At 33.5% G+C, this 20,920-nt stretch overlaps 1 protein-coding gene across 1 annotated transcript in view; it reads right to left on the bottom strand.

The window, feature by feature from the left end:
- Positions 1-20,920, bottom strand: part of Jak2 (Janus kinase 2) — a 95,371-nt gene that overhangs the window by 44,337 nt on the left and 30,114 nt on the right. Inside the window, exons 5-6 of the mRNA XM_020173383.2 lie at positions 10,118-10,235; positions 3,986-4,131 (exon numbers count right to left, since the gene is read on the bottom strand). Of these exons, the coding sequence (XP_020028972.1) occupies positions 3,986-4,131; positions 10,118-10,235 (264 nt within the window). The remainder of the gene's footprint in view (positions 1-3,985; positions 4,132-10,117; positions 10,236-20,920) is intronic.

Consider the following 20,920-nt stretch of genomic DNA (forward strand, 5'->3'; position numbering starts at 1 on the left):
TCCTTCTCATCTTAAATTTGAGAATCTCTTTATTCCACATTTACCTCCAGCTGTAGCCTATCTGATCTTTTTAAACATCCATTTCCATCTTCTTACCTTCCATTTATTTACTCCTCAACTCATTCCTATGTCAGTTCTGTTTCAACATTCCAAGAGAAGATGCTCTTGCTAGAATCATGAAAGACTTCCATGTGCTAAAATCATATTTCCACATTGATTTTATTTGTCACTTTTTAGCAGCATTCAACACTATTGATCATTCTCTTCTTGGAACTCTCTCTACCCTTAGCTTTCCTGATTTTATCCACATTTATTTGGCTACTCTTTCTCGGTCTTTGAGGGTTCATTGTCCTTTACACCTTGTGATTAAATGTTATAGGGCTTATACTCTTTCTAGATATTTCATATGAAAATGACTAGTTCTACCTCCAGCCTCAATCACTAAGTTTTATGTCCATTTGTCCCAAAATCAAGTCAATCTACCCATTTAATTTGGATTCCTCAAAAATTTCTCAAGCAATATATCAAACCAAAATCATAAGTCCCCTTAACTTCCTCCCCCAAAAGATTTTCTTGAGTAAGGAGTACTACAATTCATCTATTTCTGCAAGCCCCAGAAACCAAGGAAACATCTTTCTGCATTACATTTTACCCTCAATCACACTATCAAATCATCACCACATCTCCTCAATTTTCCTTTTAAATATTTCTCTTATTTGCCAGTTTTTCTCATGACTTACCATCTCCTAGAGGAACTGCTGCAATAGCCTACTATCTTATCTATCAGATCAACTCACATTTACATTTATTTTTACCTCCCTCTGGTTTGTTTTCTACAATGAAGGCATAAGGATCTTGTTAAAAAAAAAAAAAAGACAAATTAATCATTTTACCCTAGCTTAACACGCTTGTATGGTTTCTTAAGGTTCTCAAGCTTCTTAACATGATCCTAAGGTTCTACCTACATGTTCTCCTACTAGCACTTTGAGCTCTACATACACTGACTCTTTTCATTCTACCTAGGCTCCCTTCTGCCACAAAGGCTTTTCTATGGAATCTATACATTACTACATTTCCCTGCGTATCTTCTTCGCCCAATAAATTCTGCTCATTTTTCAGATCTCAAAATTAACACTCTGTTCCTGTTTGGAATAGGTCGAGTCCCTAATTTTATACATTATTCTAATAATGTATATTTTTCATAGTAATTATACACTTATAAGTAAATATATATTAATAACAGTCTAGCTCCAAAGGGCTCTAAAACTGAGCTTGACTTTGACTATACTACTTTTTGTTCCAGAGAATGTAATTTGCAGCGAAATGTCTATCTTATTTTTATAACTGAGATAGATCACTGGAAAGACCAGCACTTGCTTCATTCTTTAGAAAGTTAGTCTAGTGATATGTGGTACATAGCTCAGTTGCCAATGTAAGTAGCATTGGCCCTAGTCTATTGTTTTCAAGTTCAACAGAATCTCTTTTAAAAAGGAATCAGGTGATTTTCATTTAACAACAAAAAACTCTCAAAGATGAGATGATATGTATCTTATGCTTTCCATTTACAAGAATAGCTTTCACAGGTAAATTAACATGGTACATTTATTTTACACAACTTTTTAAAATAGTACTGAGGTTTGAAAGCAAGGCCTCACGTTTCCTAGGCAGGCATTCTATCACTTGAGCTATATCCCCAGCCCTACAACTGACAATTTTAATGTAATATTTATTGCATCTTAAGTGACTCTCCTGTAGAAACCTCATAAACTATGTATGTGTTCACTTGTTAAAAACTGGGCTAGAAATTCAGGTTATGATACATATAAATATGTAAATGTCACAATGAAACACCTTGGACAGGTGTTTATCTTAAACAAACAAAAATTTCCTTTTATTTTTCAAAAACAGGGAAGAGGAAGGCAAAACAGGTCCTGTCTGGGGGCTGGTACCAGTGGGAGGGAAGAGGATATAAGGAAAGGATGTAGGAGGGTGAATATGGTTGAAATATTACGTAGTCATGTATGTAAATCAGACCAGTTGAAACTATTTCAGGAATGGGGGGGAGGGGGAATAGAGAATGATGGAGGGGGTGAATTCAACTATGATATATTGTAAGAACTTTTATAAATGTCACAATGTACCCCCAGTAAAATAATAAAATAAATAATTAACATTGGAAAAAAAGAATCTCTTTCAATCTCTTTCCATTCCCTAGCCCTTCCCTCCCTAACCTTTAACAAATAATTTTTAAAGAGCACATGAAGAATAAAAACAAAAAACTCTTACTAGCTTCCTTCACTTTCTGTATTATGAACACCTAAGCCACAATATCCAATTAGGAATGAACATGCAAAAGAGTATCTAATGCACGCACATCCACACGCACGTGCATAAACATATATATTCAAGTGCACATGTATACATAAAGACACGTGTTCACAGACACAGACAGATACAGTCACCTTTTTTTTTCAGTCTAGGAAAGAATATGCATATTTGTATTATTCAAAGATCTGCATCTTCCTGAATATTTCCAGAACAAAGCTGTTTGGTTTTTTCTTACCAATAATTAATCTCTCATCTATTCTCCCATTAATCCTAAAGACAATTAACAATGAGTAGAGTTCCTTGATTATCTTTCAGAAATAAGCACAAATGAGAATGTGAAAAACTTCGGTGAGTTAAAAATGCGTTAAACTATATTAAAAAGGCAAGCAAGGCAGACGTGTTTTTGTCATTCATTCAAAGCTTATTTGTAATACTTGCTATATGCCAGGCTAAAGTAGAACAGAGTTGGAGGAAGAGTATCTTAGAAGTTGTTAATACAGTTGAAGAATAGAATTTTATCAGAAAACTAATATCTAATGTGTATCTGTCTGCACTTTAATAAAGATCAAGGTCTTAGTAGAAAACAGGAATGTTTTTGGCTTTCCTTTGAACATAATCTTCTAGATTCCTAAGTGAGTCCCTCACATCAGTCCCTTATGGCCTTCTCCCTTGAGTTAAGCCTAACAGGGCATCTGAAAACAAAACAAGAAAACTTTAAACCAAAAAGGAAAACACAGAAATTGATCCTCTGCCAACTGGACATGTAACTGTTTTTGAAAGTATTGTGCAAAGAACTGACTTAAGTTATTTACTAGGGGAACAACAGCAAAAAGGAAAGGAAGTCTTAATCACATTCACACTCCCCAAACTTTTAATCTGGTGAGTATGTAGGATAAAATACACATTTAGTCTTCCAACTAAAAAAGATAATCAAAGCATTCTTATTATAGCTATATATGTCCTTTTTAAAAAGAAGAAAATTTACAGTCACTAAAGCTGGGCTATAAAAGTAGTGCTTCAAAACACTGTTTTGATTGTCAAAATCCAATGTGCAGAAGATATTAGAGAATGCTGTTTGGATCACTTGCATAAGAACCCTCTTTAGCACCTGTAAAATTTTACAGTTGTGGGCTGCACCAAATCTGTTAGATTATGGTCCATGAATCTGATTTTAAAATGTACCCCAGTGATTCTAAAGCAAGTGAAACATAAAACACAATTTGAGAAATACCAATTCAAATCATTTACATAATTCAAGGATCTATTATCAAAAATTATCCCTCTAAGTGTTCTTTCCATTCCTCTGAACTTACCAAGCCTTTTAAGAATGTATCAATCAAAACATAGATAGATATCGAATACTTCTGATATTTTCTATAGTACTAGAACTCTTTCAATAATTTCTGCTCCTGAAGTTATATAAACAAAAAATTTATGTGCGTAAAATAGTTTTTTTTTCATTTTTGCGCTATGCTAGATATTGGACCCATGGCCTTGTTCATGCTAGGCAAGCACTCTACCACTAAGCTATATTCCCAGTCCAATTTTTTATCATGATAAAATCAAAAGGTGTGGGCAAACATAGAAAAAAAACAAGTAAACTACTTAAACTCTATAACCATTCATTTATGTTAATATACATGAAGAAGGAAATTACCTGATAGAGTTATAGATAGCCAGTGGAGTTTGATCTTTTTCTTTGGCTATTCTCATCATATCTAATACTGCCATCCCAAGACATTCTTCCTGTGTTTCATGAGTCACAGGTATGTTTATCCATCCATGCACAAAATCATGCCGCCACTGAAGAAAACAAAAATAAGAAGGAAATATCTCTATTTCAGTTTTACTATAATCTTAATCTACTATTATATTTTAATTTATCACATAGTATTTCCAGAATATATACAATTTTTATTCATTTATTCATATGTGCATACATTGTTTGGACCATTTCTCTCTCCCCCTGCCTCCCACCCCCTCCAATTTCCCCCCACCCCCTGGCTTCCAGGCAGAACCTGTTCTACCCTTTTCTCCAATTTTGTTGAAGAGTAGACATAAGCAAGAATAAGAAAGACAAAGCGTTTTTGCTAGCTGAGATAAGGACAGCTATACAGACAGATTCCTAGCAATTGCTTCCATGCACAAGTGTATTATAACCCGAATTCATTCATCTCTATCTGACCTCTTCACTACTTCCCAGTCACCTTCCCCTATTGACCTCTGTCATTTTAAGGTCACTGTATTAGCTCCTCTGCAGTGGGGACATCCAACACTTTCAAGTTTTAGATTTCCTACTTATCCCCATTCCTCCCGTATGTGCTCTCCCCTTAGCGTGTGACCCAGGTCCAACATCATTCTGCATTTGCCTTAGATCTAAAGTCTGCATATGAGGGAAAACATACGATTTTTGGTCTTCTGAGCTTGGCTAACCTCGCTCAGAATGATGTTCTCCAGTTCCATCCATTTACTTGCAAATGGTAAGATTTCATTCTTCTTCATGGCTGAGTAAAACTCCATTGTGTATAAATACCACATTTTCTTAATCCATTCATTAGTAGTGGGGCATCTTGGCTATTTCCATAACTTGGGTATTGTAAATAGTGCTGCAATAAACATGGGTGTGAAGGTGCCTCTGGAATAACCTGAGTCACATTTCTTTGGGTATATCCCTAGGAATGGAACTGTGGGATCAGATGGCAGATCTATGTTTAGTTTTTTAAGAAGCCTCCATATTGCTTTCCAGAGTGGTTACACTAGCTGCGTTCCCACCAGCAGTGTATGAGGGTTCCTTTTTGCCCACATCCTCACCAACAGCTGTTGGTGGTGGTGTTTTTGATGATAGCTATTCTAACAGGGGTGAGGTGGAATCTTATTGTGGTTTTGATTTGCATTTCCTTTATTGCTAGAGATGGTGAGCATTTTTTCATGTGTTTTCTGGCCAACTGAATTTCTTCTTTTGAGAAAGTTCTGCTTAATCCAATTGCACATTTCTTAATTGGTTCATTGATTTGGGGAGAGTTTAGTTTTTCAAGTTCCCTGTATATTCTGGTTATCAGTTCTTTGATGTATAGCTGGCAAATATTTTCTCCCACTCTGTGGGTGGTCTCTTCAGTTTAGAGACCAATTCTTTTGTTGTGCAGAAGCTTTGTAATTCTATGTAGCCCCCTTTGTCCATCCTTTCTCTTAGTTGCTGAGCTGCTGGGGTTCTACTGAGGAAGTCCTTGCCTGTACCTATTGCTTCCAGAGTATCCCCTGCTCTTTCCTGTACTAACTTCAGAGTTTTGGGTCTGATATTAAGGTCCTTGATCCATTTTGAGTTGAAAGTACAGGGTGATAAATATGGATCTAGTTTCACCTTTTTGCAGGCAGATAACCACTCTTCCAGCAACATTTGTTGAAGAGGCTGTCTTTTCTCCACCATTTTTTGGTGCCTTGTCAAAAATAAGGTAGGCATAGTTGTGTGAATTCATATCTGGATCCTCTATTCTGTTCCACTGATCTTCATGTCTGTTTTTGGGCCAGTACCATGCTGTTTTTATTGCTATTGCTTTGTAATGTAGTTTGAAGTTGCGTATTATGATACCTCTAGCATTGCTCTTTTTGCTCAGTATCGCCTTGGCTATTTGAGGTCTCTTGTGTTTCCAAATGAACTGTAGGGTAGATTTTTCAATCTCTATGATGAATGTCATTGGGATTTTGATGGGAATTGCATTAAACATATAAATTGCTTTTGGTAGTATATCCATTATTACTATGTTGATTCTACCAATCCATGAGCATGGGAGGTCTTTCCACCTTCTACAGTCTTCCTCAATCTCCTTCTTCAGGGGTTTGTAATTCTCCTTGTAGAGGTCATTCACATCCTTTGTTAAGTTTACTCCTAGGTATTTGATTTTTTTTTTTTGAGACTATTGTAAATGGAATTGTTTCTATATATTCTTACTCAATTTGTTCATTGTTGATGTATAGAAAAGCTAATGATTTCTGTAAGTTGATTTTGTATCCTGTCACCTTGCTGAAGCTGTTTATGGTGTCTAGGAGTTTTGGGGTAGAGTTTTTTGGGTCCTTAAGATGTAGGATCATGTCGTTTGCAAATAGGAATACTTCGACAGTTACTTTACCTATTTGTATTCCTTTTATTTCTTCTCCTTGCCTAATAGCTCTGGCTAGGAATTCCAGGACTATATTGAATAGGAGTGGGGATAGTGGGCACCCTTGTCTGGTTCCTGATTTTAGGGGAAATGGTTTCAGTTTTTCTTAAGTATGATGTTGGCTGTAGGTTTGTCATATATAGCCTTTACAATGTTGAGGTACATTCCTTCTATTCCTAGTTTTCTTAGAGCTTTTATCATGAAGTGATGTTGGGTCTTATCAAAGTCTTTTTCTGCATCTATTGAGATAAGCAAGTGGTTTTTGTCTTTGCTTCTATTAATGTGTTGCATACACATTTATAGATTTGTGTATGTTGAACTACCTCTGCATCATCTCTGTATGATGAAACTGACTTGGTCATGGTGATCTTTCTGATATGTTGTTGGATTCAGTTTGCCATTATTTTATTGAGGATTTTTGCATTGATGTTCATTAAGGAAATTGGCCTATAGTTATCCTTTTTTGGAGGTCTCTTTGCCTGGTTTTGGGATGAGTGTAATGCTGGCTTCATAGAATGAGTTAGGCAGTATTCCTTCCCTTTGTATTTCATGGAAAAGTTTAAGGAGAGTTGGTATTATCCCTTCTTTAAAGGTCTAATAGAATTCAGCAGAGAATCCATCAGGTCCTGGACTTCTCTTTTTTGGGAGACTCTTTATTGTTGCTTCAATTTCATTTTGTGTTACAGATCTATTCAGGGGATTAATATCCTATTGGTTCAATTTTGGATGGTCATAAGTATCTAGAAATCTGTCCATTTCTTCAAGATTTTAAGGTTATTAGAATATAGATTCTCAAAGTAGTCTGATGATTTCCTGGACTTCCATGGTTTTGTTGCTATCTCTCCTTTTGCATTTCTGATTTTACTGATTTGGGTTTTTTCTCTCTTCATTTTAGTCAGGTTTGCCAGGGGTTTGTCAATCTTGTTTATTTTTTCAAAGAACCAGCTTTGTGTTTTGTTGATTGTTTGTATGGTTTTTTTGTTTGTATTTCATTAATTTTGGCCCTTATTTTTATTATTTCTCTCCTTCTGCTTGTTTTGGGATTTGCTCATTCTTGTTTTTCTAGGAGTTTGAGATGTAGCATTAGGTCATTGATTTGAGATCTTTTTGTCCATTTAATATATGCACTCATGGCATCAACTTCCCTCTTAGGACTGCCTTTGCTGTGTCCCATAGGTTCTGGTAAGTCATGAAAATGTTTTCATTTTCATTAACTTCCAGGAATCTTATAATTTCCTCTTTTATTTCATCAATGACCCATTGATCATTGAACAATGTGTTGTTCAGGTTCCAATTGTTTGCATGTTTCCTACTGTTATTTTTGTTGTTGAGCTCTAGTTTTAATGTATTGTGATCAGATAGGATGCATGGGATTATTTCTATTTTCTTATATTTGCTGAGGCTTGCTTTGTGCTCTAAGATAATGATCAATTTTTGAGATGGTTCCATGGGCTGCTGAGAAGAATGTATACTGTGCAAAAGTTGGATGAAATACAGAATATATACAATTTTAAATAACTCCTCCTTTCATTTTTAATCATTTCATTACAAAATTTTCAATGAAAGTTTATTTTCAAATAAAAATTTACTTAAAATGGGTTCACAGCTATAGAGTACATATGACATCAATCTATTTCATTGCATATATTTTCAAATATTATATTCTACATAAAAATTCCTAAATTAAAAGATATTAACTAATTAATTATGTACTGAGTTCCATTTATGTTGAAAACATTACACAATCACATACTAGAGATTGTGTTGAATACAAAGAAATATAAGACATGGTCTTAGCCATCAAAAGGACTAAAATCTATGTTGGAATCTAAACATCAAAACAATTACAATGCCACATCCTGTGTAGGAAGTGCCACACAACAGCTATTTTAAGAACTTAAAGAGTTGAAACTGTATCTAATTGGGCAATTAGGGGAGGGACTGTAGAAGAGTTGAAACTTCAAGTTGTTTTTAAAGATGAAGACATTTTTGATAGACATAAAATAGAATAAGGACATAGAAGTAAAAACATAAAAACAAAGCACAAGGCAAGTCCAGAGATGTAACCTAATTTTGTTGGGGTCAGACTGTGGGTATTGTTGAATGACTAGATGATAGAAACAATGGAGATTCTCTTCCATTGGTTGGAGAAAATAAAGTATGCTAGGGAGACTCTTTAAGAGGCTGCTGTATGGCTCAGATATAAAATACTAAGGATCTGATAAAGGGAACAGAGACACTAAATAAACTTGTAACTTATTAGCTATACAAAAGAAATGAAGAAAAGAGAAAAACAGGTTCCGAGATTTTGATCTGGATATTTTAGAGATATGAGTAAAATCAGATTGAATGTGTAATGAGGAAAGTGGTATGGATATACTAAATACAACAGAAATTTTCTTTAAAAGAAAAAAGTAATAGCCACATTAAAGACCCTATGCTAAGTGCAATAATCCAGTCACAAAAAAGAAAAATATGTATAATTTCCATTTATATGCAGTACTTAGACTAATCAAATTCATAGACGCAAAACATGGGGTCAGGGACACAGGGAAATGGAGAATTACTGTTTAATGGGTATATGAAGCTTCAATTTGGAAAGATGAAAGGTGCTCTACAGATGGATAGTGGTGGTGACTGTAAAAGAATGTGAATGTACTTACTACAACTGAACTACATACTTAAAATAGCTAAAATGGCCTATTTTTTGTATTTTTGAAGGGGGCCTGAGGAATAGCTCAAGTGGTAGAGTGCTTGCTTAGCATGCAAAAGGCCCTTGGTTTAATCCCCAGTAATGAAAAATAAAACATTATGCACTTTTTACTATTATAAAAAACAATTCCTTAGTATCACATCCAAATAGAGAAACATTTTTCAATTTCTTGCTCATAAACCTAACAAGCCTTATAAGTATTCTTGAAAATGTGAGCTGTGAGGATTGTGGGTTTATTTCCTATGACATTAGTAAATCTGATTTGGAACTCCATCATTAGATACCTTGAGGATATCCTTACCTAAGAGCACTAATTATCTTTTCTTTTTTTTCTTTAGTTTCTATTCATACTACTCCAGCAGCACATGAAAACAAAAGTAATTTAACAACAAAATATTTCAATGCCTATTTAAATAAAGGTAAGAGAGAAGAAAGCATTTTGAAATGTTCAAACATGCTAAAAAAATTTAACATGACAATATTAATGAACAAATAGCTGGAATATAGCTCTCAGACGATCAACATCTAGCCACCCTTCTATGAGGAGATATACATAAATAAGCTCCTCTTATTTTCTTTACATTTTACTAACCACTAGTTAAGTCTGATTGTCCAGAAATTTTTTAAAAATCTAAAAAAAAAAATTGTCTATTGTACACATGAATCATGTAAAACTCAGTCCACACTTTATAAAATCCTTAAAATGAACTAAAATTCTAAAATAAAAGGAAAGAAATTTCTGGCTCGTAAATCATTGTATTAAAAATTAGTGTTAAAAAGACTATCTTTTTATCTCTCTACACCTGCTATACAAAGCAGAACTGCAATTTTCTCATTTGAAGTTTGTCCTAATTAAGAGATATACTTCATAGGAAGATATTTATCATTTAATGCACGTAAAACTAAGATAATACAATCATACCTGAGCAAAAAGGTAAGACATGACAAAGTCATCGAGGAGAGGAGCTTCAGTGCCACGGGATACTCCATGTCGATAGGTTCTGTTGCTGCCGCTGCAATACCAATGAGGAAAGTAAAATCTGTAAGACAATTAAAACATTTCATCAGCCTACAAAGATTTCAAACATAAACATGTATGTTTAACCACTTCTAGCATACTGAAAAGTTTTATTCCATTATCAGAAAATACAGCACTAAGTTCAAGTTAGGAACAAAAGGATATATGGATAATAACATAAGTAGAAAATATGACAAACACAGCCAAGCATAGTGGTGCATATCTCTAATCCCAGCACTCAGGATATAGGCAGGAGGCTTATGAGTTTGAGGCCAGCCTTAGCTACATAGTGAGACCATGTCTCAAAAAAACCAAAAACCATTCCCTGCCCTCCCCAAAAAATAAAATACAAAAAATACAATTGTAAAATTAACATATTGCCTACTTTGGTGCAATATAGAATGTAGAAATATTGCAAAAAGAAAAATGCTGAAATAAAATATTAACAAAAAGTTTTAATTCTAGTAACATCAGAAAAAGAATCTGAAAATGCTAATTTGGCATGAAGACAAATAATTGCTTCTTCTGTTAGAGAAATTCAAGTTAAAAACGTCCTTCAAGAGAAAAAATAGTATGTCAATTTTTTAATAAAAGTTTGATACATAATTCATGTACCATAAAGTTTGCCTATTTAAAATATTCAAGTCAATGTCTTATAGTAAATTCATACTATTATACCAACATTACTGCAATCCAATTTTACATTTTTATTCTTCTTAAAAATCACACTCAGTCACCCCTATTTACTCCACAGCTGCAGGTTACCAGGATATTTCTCTTATGAATTTGTCTAGTTTGGACATTTTATATCCAGAATAATGGACATAATGGAATCATATAATATGTGGCCTTTCCTTGTTTACCTTCTTTCACTGAGCATAATGTTCAAGGTTCACCCACATTATAGCAAGTGTCAGCTACTTTATTCCTTTTTACCTGGTGAATTAATGTTCCATTATATGAATAAACCATATTTTACTTCTCCATCACTTGAAAGACATCTCAGTTGTCTCCAGTTTTTTGCTAACATAAATAATGCTACTGTGAACAGTCATGTATAAGTTTCTGTGTATGTATGTTTTAATTTATCTTACATATACGGCTAGGACTGGAATGACTGAGTGATATAGTAACTCTAAATTTATCTTTTTAAGGACTTGCCAAACTATTTCCAAAGTGGCTGCACCATTTTACATTCTCAATAACAATGTGTTGAGTATCACAATTAGCCCAAATTCTCTCCAACATTTGTTGTCTCTCCAACATTGTCTTTTTTACATTTGCCATTATTTGTGAATCAATTAACTGTCACTTCTCTAATGACCTCTGATGTTGAACAAGTTTTCAAATTCTTAGTGGTCATTTGCATGTCATCTTTAGAGAATGGTCTGTTAAAGTCTTTTGCCTCTTTTTTAATTGAATTGTTGTTGCATTGTTGAGCTATAAAAGTTCCTTATATATTCTAGACATAAGACTTACCAGATACACAATTTACAAACATTTTCTTCCATTTTGTGGGTTGTCTTCACATTCTTGACAGTGCCCTTTGATGCACAAACATTTTAATTTTGATAAAGCCCAATTTATTTTTTGTCACTTTAGTTTTTGGTGTCATATTTAAGAAACCACTCCTTAATTTAAATGCACAAAGGTTTACTCCCATGTTTTGTCTAGGAGTTTATAGTTTTAGCTCCTAGACATAGGTCTGTGATCTATTTTGAGTTATTTTTGTATACAGTATGAAGTAGTGGTTCAGTTTCATTTGTTTGCATGTGGATATCTAGTTACCTCATTACCATTTGCTCAAAAGACTATTCTTTTACCATGACTGTCTCGATACCATGAAAAATCAATTACCATCAATGTGAGAAATTATTTTTAGACTATGAATTCTATTGAACTGATCTGTTTATCTAACCTTAAGCAAATACCACATTATCTTAATTACTGTGGCTTCATAGTAAAATTTGAAATTGAAAAGTGTAAGTCTTCCAACTTTGTTCTTTTTTCAAAAGAGTGTTTTGGCTATGCTGAGTGCCTTTGATTTTTACATGAATTTTATGTCGATTTCTGAAATTTACCCATTTCTTCAATAAAGACAGAATTTCAGTAAAGACTGAATATACAGATTTTGGGGGAATATTATCATCTTAACAATATTACATTTTCTAAACACAAAATATCTTTCTGTTTATTTAGGTGTTTTAAAATTTTCTTTCAATGATGTTTTCTATTTCTCTGTCCACAAGAGTTGTACTTCCTGTTAAGCTTATGTCCAAGTATTTTTGATATTATTGTAAATGGAACTAATTTCTTAATTTCATTTTTGGATTGTTCATTGCTTGACTTTAGAAATATAATTGTTACAAACTGATCTGTCCTATAACTGTGTTGAACTCATTTTTAGTTCTAATACTTATTAACTCCTTAGAATTTTTTAATATACAAGATTATGTCATCTGTAAATACAGAGTCTTTAATTTTTTTTTCTTTCCTAATTTGTCTGCTAGAATCTATGTATAATGTTAAACGGAAGTGGTGAGAACAGAGATCCTTATCTTTTGCCTGATCTTACAGAAAAGACATTCAGACTTCCACCACTAAGTATGATGTTAGTTTGGGTTTTTAAACAGATACCTTCTATTTGATTGAAGAAAGACCCTTTCATTGCTATTATGCTGAGTACTGTTACTATTAGGTTTTGTCAAATACTTTTTCTGTGTCCACTGAGATGATCATATAGCTTTACTCCTTTATTCTACTAATAGGATGTATTTCATTTATAGATTATTGTAAATTTCTGGTTTCTGGGCTAGATCTCATCCTAGTCTACACAATTACTTTTATATATGGCCAGATTTGGTTTGTTAAGGTTTTGCTAGGGACTTTTATAACTATATTCATAAGGGATACTGATCTATAGTTTTCTTTTCTGCTGGATGTCTTTGTCTGATAAACCGAGTTCAGGGTAAAACCAAACTCTGAAATTCGACTTAGAAAGCATTCCCTCCTTTTCTCTTTTTTTGTGAATAGCCGGTAATAATTACTTAACTATTTGAAAGAATTCACTACTGAAGTCATTTGGGCCTAAGCTTTTCTTTATGGAAAGTTGTCTTCAATTAGTAATTCAATAGTAATTCAATTTTTACCTATTATAGATCTATTCAGACTTCACATTTTTTCTTTTGTCGGTTGCTACAGTTTATGTCTTTCTAAGCATTTGTCCACTTCATCTTGGTTATCCAATTTGGTGGCATACAGCTGTTTCTGATAATCCTTTTTATTTCTATAAGGTCATGAGATGTTCCTCTTTCATTTGTCATTTTAATAATTTGTCTTCTCTCATTTTATCAGTCTTGGCTAAAAGTTTGAAAGAACCAACTTTTGAGAGTTTTTTCTCTATAGTATTTTTCTGTTCTCTACTTCACTTATTTCTACTGATTTTTATAGTTTCCTTCCTTTTACTTGCTTTGTGCTTAATTTTACTTCTCTTTTCCAACTTAGAAAAGTTAATGATTTGAGACAGTTTTCTTCCTCTTTTATTTTTTAATGTTGTTGTTGTTTGGGTCTTTGTTTTTATTTTTGTTTTTTGAGACAGGGTCCCACTAAGTAGCAAAGGCTGGTCTGGAATTCACTATGTAGCTCAGGCTGACCTCCAACTCATGATCCTCAGATGCCTTAGCATCACAGTGCTGGAATTACAGGCATGTGTCACCACACCCAATACCTTTTTAAAATGTAGTTATTTACAATTATAACATTGTTTTAGGAACATGCATTGTTTTAGGAGCACAGCCTAAGTTTTGATATGTCCTGTTATGATTTTCAGTTGTGTCACAGTATTTTCTGCTCTTCCCTCCTTTGATCCATTGGTTGCTAGGCAGATACTCTACCACTTGTGCCACTCTGACAGTCATTTCTGCAGTTTGTTTATGAGACAGGGCCTCACATTATGCCCAGACTGGCCTGGACTATGATGCTCCTATTCATGCTTCCCTGAGTAGCTGAGATAAAAGGTGCAGCCCCCATGCCCAGACACTGGTTGAAATAGAGTCTCTCAAACTCTTTTATTACCTGGACTAGCCTTGAACTATGAATCTCCCAATCTCTGCCTCCTGAGTAACTAGAAATAAGGCTTGAGCCACTGTGCCCAGCCAGGAAAATATTCCTAAAAGGATACTGATATCTTATCAATCATATACAGCACGCTAACAGGATTCTTTAAATGATACAAATTTGTAGTCTTAAAACCTCCAGAAAAGTCTCACATCATTTTGAACAGATTTAATCCTAGATATCTTTTTGCTATTACTTGCTATTTTCAATGACCTCTTTTCTGTTCATTTGCAGCGCACACAAATCAGTGTTTTTTTTTAAATACTGTCCCTCAAGATCTAGCATTCTGCTGAATACTTTATATATGAAACTTTGTTCATAGTTCCTATGTGAGTAATTATATCATCTCCAAATAACACTTTGCTTTTTTTGCTTCTTTGTTCTCAACCATTACATATTTTTGTTATTTCTCTTGTCTTACTGCATTGGCTAGGAACTATACTAAAATCCTGAATACTTTAGTGATAGTAGGCATCTTTGTTTTCTTGACTTTTTATTTGTCTATTTATTCATTTATATATTGGCCTTTTATTATTAGGATATATTTGTTGTATAGGGGGGATTCAGTGTGACAATTCCAAACAGGCTTATATTGTACATTGATGACATCACCCCCACCGTCTCTCTCTACTCCTCAAGCCCCTCTCAATCCACTTAAAGCAATTGCAACAGGTTTCATTGTTCTATTTCATATAATCATATGAAATCCATCCACCATATTCCTTCACCTTAATCTCATTCTTTCACCCTCTGTCCTCCCACAAGTAGCCTCCCACATACACACACATACAATGTACCTATTTTAAGTCCTGTCTTTTGTTATTAATTTCTAAGTCAATGTTGAAAGGGGTTTTTCAATGTATCCCCACTGTGAGTATATTTTACTTTGCTCATTTCAACCCCTTCTATTGCTCTCCCTTACTCTTCACTCCCACCCCACATTTTTTAACAGCTTTCAATACATATCCTTATAATCTCTACCTTCACAGATGTTATATATTATGATATTGTTGAGGTTCTATCATACCTTTCCCAAGTTCCATAGTGTAGCTCCACTACTACAAACATGTTTTACATGTACTTTTGTATATGATTATGTTTTTTGTGTATATGTTTATCTTTTGTATCTCTCTTCCACCTATGAGCGAAAACATGTGACCTTTATCTTTCTGAACCGGACTTACTTCACTTAACATGATGTCCTCTAATTATATTCATTTTACCTTCAAACCACATGGTGTCATTCTTCTTTGTGGTTGACTAAAACTTATATATACATATATCACATTTTCTTGAGCCATTCATCAGATATAGGGCATCTGGGTTGTTTCCACAGCTTGGCTACTTTGAACCGTGCTGCCATAAACATTGGTATGCAAGTGTGTTTATTGTATCCTGACTTATGTGTCTTTGGCTATATGCCCAGGAATGGTATCACTGTATCATATGGCAGTTCAACTTTTAACTTTTTGAGGAATCTTCATACTGCTTTCCATAATGGTAGTACTAATTTGCACTCCCACCAACAGTGTATAGGGTTCCTGTTTCATCACATCATCACCAGCATTTGTTGTTGTATTTGCTCTTGAAGATGACCATTTTAACTGAGATGAGGTGAAATCTTAGTGTAGTTTTGATTTGCGCATCTTTCTTAGTTGAACACTTCTTCATGTATTTATTGGCCACTTGTACCTCTTCCTTTGAAAATTTCCTATTGAATTTATGTGCCCATTTATTCATTGGGATATTGATTCTTTGGGGATCAAGTTTTTTGAGTTCCCTGCAGATTCAGGATATCAGTCCCTTATTGGATAAATATCTGGCAAAGATTTTTTTCCCACTCTATGGGCAGTCTCTTAAATCTAGTGACTGTTTCTTTTGCTGTATAGAGGCTTTTTAGTTTGATGCAGTTCCATTTGTGAACTCTTTCTCTTGGATGCTGAGACACTAGAGCTCTATTTAGGAAGTTATACCCTATGCCTACATTTTCCAGTGTATTTCCCACTATGATACTGCTTTCTGTAGCTGTTCCAAAGTTCCAGATCTTACATTAAGGTCTTTGATCCACTTTAAGTTGATATTGATACAGTGTGAGAGACAAGAATCTAGTTTCAGTCTTCTACATGTGGATATCCAGTTTTTTCCAGCAACATTTGTTGAAGAGGCTGTCTTTTCTCCATTTTGTGCTTTAGGCTCCTTTGTCAAAAATCAGTTGAGTTGACCATACCTGCATGGGTTTATGTCTGGGTATTCTAATCTAATCCATTAGTCTTCATGTCTGTCTTTGTGCCAATACCATGCTGTTTCTATTGTTAGGCTCTATAGTATAGTTTGAAATCAGGAATTGTGATACCTCCAGCATTGGAATTTTTGCTCAGAAATGCTTTGGCTGTTTGAGGTCTTTTGTGTTTCCATATGAATTTTAGGATTGACTTTTCTATTTCTGTGAAGAATGTCATTGGGATTTTGATAGGAATTGCACTGAACATGAAGATTGCTTTTAGTAGTATAGCCATTTTCATAATGTTGACTCTGTCAATTGACAAGCATGGGAGAGCTTTCCATCTTCTGATGTCTTCTTCAATTTCTCTCTTCATAGTTTTCATTGTAAAAGTCTTTGGTTTCCTACATTAAGTTTATTCATAGGTATTTTAATTTTTTGAGGCCATTGTAAATGGAACTTCTCCCCTGATTTCTTTCTCAGTCTGTTTGCTGTTGGTATATAAGAAGGCTACTGATTTCTGTATATTAATTTTGTATTTCTGATAGTTTGCCAAAAGATTTCTACAAGTTTTGTGGTGGAGTTTTCAGGGTCTTTTAAATATAGGATATAATCTGCAAATAGGGATAGTTTGACTTCATCCTTCCCTATTTGAATCCCTTTTATTTCTTGCTCTTGTATTATTGCTTTCATTAGGAATTCCAAAACTATACTGAATAGGAGTGGGGAAAATAGGCATCCCTGTCTTGCTCCTGACTTTAGCAGGAATGGTTTCAGTTGTTCTCCATTTAATGTAACATTTCCTATAGGTTTGTCATATATAACTGTTAGTATATTGAAGAACATTACTTCTATTCCTAGTTCTTCAGTGCTTTTATCATGAAATGGTGCTGAATTTTGTCAAAGGCTTTTTCTGCATCTACTGAAAGGATCATGTGATTTTTGTCCTTGCTTCTGTTTATATGCTATATTACATTTATAGATTTGCATATGTTGACCCATCTATATTACATTTATAGATTTGCATATGTTGACCATAATTCGGTCATGGTGTATGATCTTTTTAATGTGTTGTTGAATCTGGTTTGTCAGTATTTTGTTGAGAATTTTTGTGTCTATGTTCATTAAAGATATTGGTGTGTAATTCTTTTTTTTTTTTCTTGCATCTTTATGGGGTTTTGGAATGAGTATAATACTGGCTTCATAGAATGAGTTTGATAGTGGTCCCTCCCTTTCTATTTCCTGGAAAAGTTCTGAGGAGTGTTGGTATTAGTTCTTCTTCAAAAGTGTGATAGAATTCAGCTGTGAGTCCATCAGGTCCTGGGCTCTTCATTGTAGGGAGACTCTATTACTGCTTCAATCTCATTGCTAGTTATAGATTTATTTAGGTGGTTAACATCTTCTTGGTTAAATTTTGGTTGGTTATATGCTTCTAGAAATGTATCCATATCTTCTAGATTTTCCAGTTTACTTGAACATAAGTTTTCAAAGTAGTCCCTATTGATTCTCTGGATTTCATTAGTATTTGTGGTTCTAACCACTTTTTCAACATTGATTTTATTAATTTGGGTCTTCTTCCTTCCCCATCTTGTCATGTTGGCTAAGGGTTTATCGATCTTTATCTATTTGTCTATTTATTTATTTATTGGTTTTTTAAGACAAGGTCTTACTATGTAGCCTAGGCTGGCCTTGAACTTGAGATCCTCCTGCCTCCCAAGAGCTGGGATTATAGGCAGGAATCTCCACACTCAGCTTATTCTTTATTCTAAAGAGACTGCTTCTAACATTTTATCATGAAGAATAATATTTGCTACATGTTTTTCATAGTTACCCTTTATTGTACTAAGCATGTCCCTCTCGAACCTTATTTAATAAAGTTTCTGTTGCCTATCTTTTTATAATCACAAATGAGTCCATATTCCTTTTGCTATGCAATACTGATGCTCTGCAAGGAACAGATTTATTTCATAAGTAATAGTACTTATAATCTAAAACTCAATAGAAAAATCATGAGGAATAGCATATGACATAAAAAATTATAAATATTTTAAAATTATTTTCCACAGAGGTGGTACAATATTAGATTTTTACCCAGTAATTAATCATAAGACATTGGTGGCTTGACATAATTACAAGTAGTTATCATTATCATAACTACTGAAATAGAGCATATTTTCAAACTATCATTAACTATTTGTTCTTTGGTAGAATAACTCTTCATGTATTTTAAGTAATTATTTAACAGACACAGTAATTTTAATTTCAGATTCTCAAAAATAGTAATTTCTTAAATTTGTTGAAAGTATCTTTAAGGTTTCTCTTTTAATTTTAAGAGTTTAACCTTCAGAAGTTTAAACTTTGTTGCAGTCAATGATATTAATCAGTCTCCTGTGATTTTTTCTACCGTTTTCAAGCTTAAGTGGTATTTTCCCCATGAAACTGATAGGTATTCAATTCTCATGTGGATTTTTATGGTTTGGTGTTTATATTATCAAACTATACTTTAGTCCATCTGTAATATATTCTGATACATATTGTCAAGTTAAGAAGTTAAAATTTTACCCAAACAGCTAACCAATTGTGCAACTACCACTTACTGATCAATCTTACCCTTCCTTATGGACATAAAAATATTTCATTATACAGTATGTTTCCTTTTGTATGTTTTCCTATATAAAAGGACTATTTTCATATTGGTCTCATCATTCTCTTATTTATGGTATGAGTGTTAATCTAATTATGTGCTTTAATTATAGATATCACTTTGTGCTTCATACAATTTGAAAATATTTCCTAAGACAAAATATTTTACAATTGCCAAGTAAGTCTTCTTTCTCATGGCTATCTTAATTTTAGATTAACTTTGTAATAATATGCCAAGTTTTGTAAAATGCCTGTGGTTGGATTTTAGAGTTAATCTTGTATTTTGAAAAAATCATTATCTTTATAGTACACCATCACTTCAGTCCAGTACATTCAGCAGCCCTCCTTATCCATGGGTTCAGCATCTGTGGACTCAACTAACTGCACATCAAAACTACTTGGAAAATAATTACATCTATATGGAACATGTACAATTTTTTCTTGTCATTTATTCACTCTACAACATAATTATTTATATAGCTTTTACACTGTACTACATTTATTACAATTTAGGGATTATGTGAATTTCACATGAGGATGTGCATAAGTTAAATGAAAATACTATGCCATTTTATATAAGGAATTGAACATCTATGTATTTTGATATCCAAGGGGGGATCCTGGAACCAATGCCCCATGGACACTGAGGGATGCCTGTATTATGTTCTCACTCTTCATATTTTTCAGATAAGTTTCCAACTTTCCAACACTGTATCATATTTTTTTCTAATTAAGATTATTCCTGAATAGTTAATGTTTTGTGGCTATTTTGAATGGGATCTTTTTTATTACGTTAAAACTGGCTGCTTGTATGTAAGAATGCCATTGATTTTTGTATTTAATACTATCTATTTGGACATTGAACTTTTACTAATTTTGTCTTTTCAATAATTATATCAGAAATTATCTGAACTCAGTGCAAATTATACCTTGGAAATCAGAAAACTCAAACATATCCAACCACATATTTTTATACAGAATGGGGAAAGGGGAAAAGCAACTTAATACTAAAACTTATTAAGAGACCATCAAACGATAGCTTCAACACTAAATACTATACATTTATCATCTCTTTAATGAGGTACACATAAGGCACTTAAAAGGTCAGCTTATGAAGCAAACTAGGTCTGGATCTGAACCTGACTGTCATCTCCTGGCTGTGAAACCATGAATAAATATCTTTAACATGGAACTCTTAATACCTCATGAAGTTGTGAGAAAATTAATGATATATATAAATACTTAGAAAATTACAGCTATTTGTGAGACACAGAACAAAATTATTTCTTTGTTTTCTCCTTTTTTTTGTTTTGTCTTTCTGTTTTGTTTTTGGTAGTACTAGGGTTTGAACTCAGAGTATTTCCTTCTTGTAAGTAGAGAAATACTTCTGGATTTCTCTAAGTAGACATTACATATTGAACAAACACTGGTAAAATCTTATCTTTCATTTAAAGTTTAAAAAGTTATACATAAAGAAGAAATCTAATATTTCATTTTATTGCACAAAACATCAAATTTCCTGGGAAATCAGAAATATCCTGAGCATTTAGGATTTTACTAATGAAGACCATTCTCATCCTTTCTTTTTAAAATTTCCTTAACTAATCAAAAGTGGATCCACAGAGGATAATTGTGACCCAACCATTACCATCTGGAGTATAGACATGATAAACCCAGCAGCAGGAATAGGATAGATTCCTTACCTTGGGCCAGGGAGAAAGAGGATA

This window comes from Castor canadensis, chromosome 13 (genome assembly GCF_047511655.1).
Source record: "Castor canadensis chromosome 13, mCasCan1.hap1v2, whole genome shotgun sequence".
Taxonomy (NCBI): domain Eukaryota; kingdom Metazoa; phylum Chordata; class Mammalia; order Rodentia; family Castoridae; genus Castor; species Castor canadensis.